The sequence below is a fragment of the Anarrhichthys ocellatus genome, unplaced genomic scaffold (genome assembly GCF_004355925.1).
Source record: "Anarrhichthys ocellatus isolate YVR2014 unplaced genomic scaffold, GSC_Weel_1.0 scaffold15, whole genome shotgun sequence".
Lineage (NCBI taxonomy): Eukaryota > Metazoa > Chordata > Actinopteri > Perciformes > Anarhichadidae > Anarrhichthys > Anarrhichthys ocellatus.
This window is the reverse complement of record NW_022280045.1, coordinates 2,016,942-2,020,132: the sequence shown is the minus strand read 5'-3', so window position 1 is coordinate 2,020,132 and position 3,191 is coordinate 2,016,942. Positions and strand designations below refer to the sequence as shown.

Below are 3,191 nucleotides of genomic sequence, written 5' to 3'. Positions count from 1 at the left end.
CCCCCCCCCCCCCCCCCCCCCCCCCCCCCCCCCCCCCCCCCCCCCCCGCACCTTCTCCTACCACTTATATGCGGCAGCTGTAACAGTGAGGGGGCGTCCTGCCGCGGCAAGAGAGCATTAATATGGATCAGCCTCCGAACCGCATCATCAAGCCTCTCACACTGAGTTAAGTGTTAAATTCATCACACATCGTTTCATCTCTCTTGACGATCAAACACCCCGTTTGTGGCTCTGGATGGAACTCTGAGCTTCATAACACACACACACACACCAGCACAAACACACCGCCCCCATCCTTACCCCCTACCCCCGCCCGAGGCGGCTCTGTGACATCAAAAGGAGCTAAGCGCTTTGCATCGTGGGTAAGATCTGGGAGCGTGACGGCTACAGAGTCTTTAGTCTCATTAAAGAGTTCTAGAGCTGCAACTCTCACATTAAAGGACTCTGGAAACTTCCCTCCGCTCATCCCTTTGGAGCAGCGATACCAGATGTGACACATCTCTACAAACTGAGAAGTGTATTTGAGGGGGAGGGGCAGTTCCCAAATAAACCCAATGATAAATAATAAGCAATATGTATTTACAAACAGGATATGAAGTCATCAGGTCAATCACACACAGGAAAAAAAAGTGACACTATAAGATTTACTTAAAAAATAAGTTTATTCACTGATATTGCACTTTGAGATGAGCTTCTTCAAGGCAGATGTGAGTTTGCGGGAGCGCGTACAGTACGTTGTTTGAATGAGAGTCCAGAATATTCCTCGTGACACAAACAATGGGTTCTACTTAAGCCAGCCGACTGCTATTGAAATACACTGCGCCCTATACATTTATTTACATCAGAGAGTGAAAGGAACAATTACAAGCTCTACAAATTACATACGCTTTTCCTACGGGTAAATGGTTGGCGTTATACATAATGTGAAATCCATGCAGGTGTCAATAGATCAATGCATTTAAGTGAAAACGGGTCAGTTGGGTGTTTTATACCAGAACCTCTGTTCTCTTGACAGCATGTTGTGCGGCTCTGAATCCTCTTGTAATAAGACGAGCTGTGCAGTGTGCTTCTACATGTCTGTCCTAGATTCTGCACCGTGCATTTCTAATGTGTGGGCACAGTTACTGACGCTGTTCATTTCATTTGCTCAGACCGACATGTAACTACAACGTAGGTGACAATAAGAAGCCCCCCCCCCCCCTCCCCCTCCCTTGGAACCCAATCCCTCCCAAGTTTCTTCCCCAGCTTTGGACTCCCACCATGTCCCAGGTGGGGGGGGTTGTTTACACCAGACCCAAAATGCGCGCCACCCACCAGTTGCAGGGCATGATGACCCGACAGACCACCCTGCAGCCCCGGTAGTGGTACGGCCACGGGCTGTACCCTCCCAGCGGCTCGCAGATCCTCTGGCAGTGGGTGTAGCCGCGACGGCACTCGTTGCAGCACACGCCCTGGTGGTCCAGCATGGGGTCGATGTTCATGGCGCCCTGCTCGCCCTCAAGACCTCTCTGGGGTGGAGACAGACAGACAGACAGACAGACACGTGATGCTGAACGTCTTTAGGGGCGGAGAAGGCTGGTTTCAAACCAATTAAAAAATGGATTTCCGACATGCGGGATGGGGAGGAGGGGATGTTGTCAGATGTGGGTTTTTTGTTGTCAAATATTTTCTTTTTCAAACATAGCGCTTCCTGTTCCACCCCCCTCTGTGGTTGTCAGGAGTGTGTAGCGGGGGGGGGATTAGGAAAAAGGGGGCCCAACATAAGAGGTGAGGATGGAGGGCACGGGGGTGTTTATATATGGGAGTCTGTGTGTGCTCAGCAGGGCAAAGGGGGCTGTAGCAGGGGAGCGGGGGGGAGATGTGGAATTATTTATACACTGTTGAAAGAAAAGCTTTGGACAGGCAGCCTCACATAGAGAACACACCCACGCATACACTCAGATTTGCAGTGACAATCCGGGCCCCTCCGCCGTGACCCCGGCATCTGCTGCTGCTCGCACAGCTGTGAGGATCTCTTTTTTTTTTTTTTTTTCTTCTCAGGTGGCCCTCAGATCCGAGCGGACAGTCGCGAGCATTGCAGCGGGACCTAAACACAACAGAAGAAGAAGAAGAAGAAGAGTGTGTCTGTGTGACTCACCTGATAAGGGTTCTCCGGGTTGAAATCTGCCTCCACGTCCTCTTCTTCCTCCTCCCCGGCTGCCTGGCGCCGCTGGCGGGGGGCGGCCCTCCTCTCCCTCTGTCCGCCTGCACACATCACAGTCTCATTATCTGACAGCAGCCCAAATTTCGGAGCGGAGTGGCACTAATGTGGCTTCTGATTGCACAGCCGTTTCTCTGGCAGCATTTTGAAGTCCTCAGATGAAGGAGAATAAAATTGTGTTTTGAGAACTTTTGACCCCCCCAGCGCGCTAAAAATTGTACACTCGGTAGCTCTGAAACTTCAAAAGGACTTCTGCTTTTCTTTTAAGCTTGTTTTCCTTTCTGTGGCTTCAACAACTGCGATGTTAAATGAAAATTCTAGAGACCGTTTGACCTATATCCTCTTTTGTTTTGTGAAAAGAAGGCCTTGGAAATAGAGCATTTCACTCTGTCTTCGCTGGATTTGCATTTCCATATCTTTACTGCGAGCTGTGTGATTGCTTACTGGTTGAGTAGGTGGGACGGAGCCAGAAGATTGGCAGGTCTCCGCACAAGTCCTTTATCTTGTTGCTGAGGAAGCCGGAGTCCGAGAGGGGAGCGTCAGCCGCCACCCAGATCAGATCGTCCTCAAACTTGGCCGGCATCACCTCGTCCTCCTTCAGGGGTTTGAAGAAGATGAGGAGAAAGTGAGCAGACTCCCCGGGGCAAACGCAAACAAGCATCACAACAAAGCATCTGGTGTAATGTCACACTTGTTTTATGGATCTTGTTACTCGACTTCCCCTTTAAATAGACCGCCGTCTCTGCATCCTGTCCGAGTCTGATCTGCATTAATGGCCTGCTGTTAAAGCCCCTCATAACAACATAAAATCATGTAGTAAATAGGAAGCCCTTCAGGCTTCAGCATACAGTTTCCCTTTGCACTAACATTTAGCTGTAAACGCAATGTCAGGACTCATCAAGATCTGAAGGGAAGGAGAGGTAGGATGGCCTACATTTTCAGGTTTCTGCCGATAAACTAATGAGGTTTCTAGAGGAGAGACTGTAAAGTA

General features: G+C 50.0%; 1 protein-coding gene across 1 annotated transcript in view; it reads right to left on the bottom strand.

Annotated features, from left to right (window-relative positions):
• Nucleotides 1-643: 643 nt before the first annotated feature.
• LOC116387883 (leukocyte cell-derived chemotaxin 1-like) overlaps nucleotides 644-3,191 on the bottom strand; it is a 10,960-nt gene continuing 8,412 nt past the window's right edge. Inside the window, exons 5-7 of the mRNA XM_031855333.1 lie at nucleotides 2,645-2,795; nucleotides 2,138-2,244; nucleotides 644-1,508 (exon numbers count right to left, since the gene is read on the bottom strand). Of these exons, the coding sequence (XP_031711193.1) occupies nucleotides 1,284-1,508; nucleotides 2,138-2,244; nucleotides 2,645-2,795 (483 nt within the window). The 3' untranslated portion in view covers nucleotides 644-1,283. The remainder of the gene's footprint in view (nucleotides 1,509-2,137; nucleotides 2,245-2,644; nucleotides 2,796-3,191) is intronic.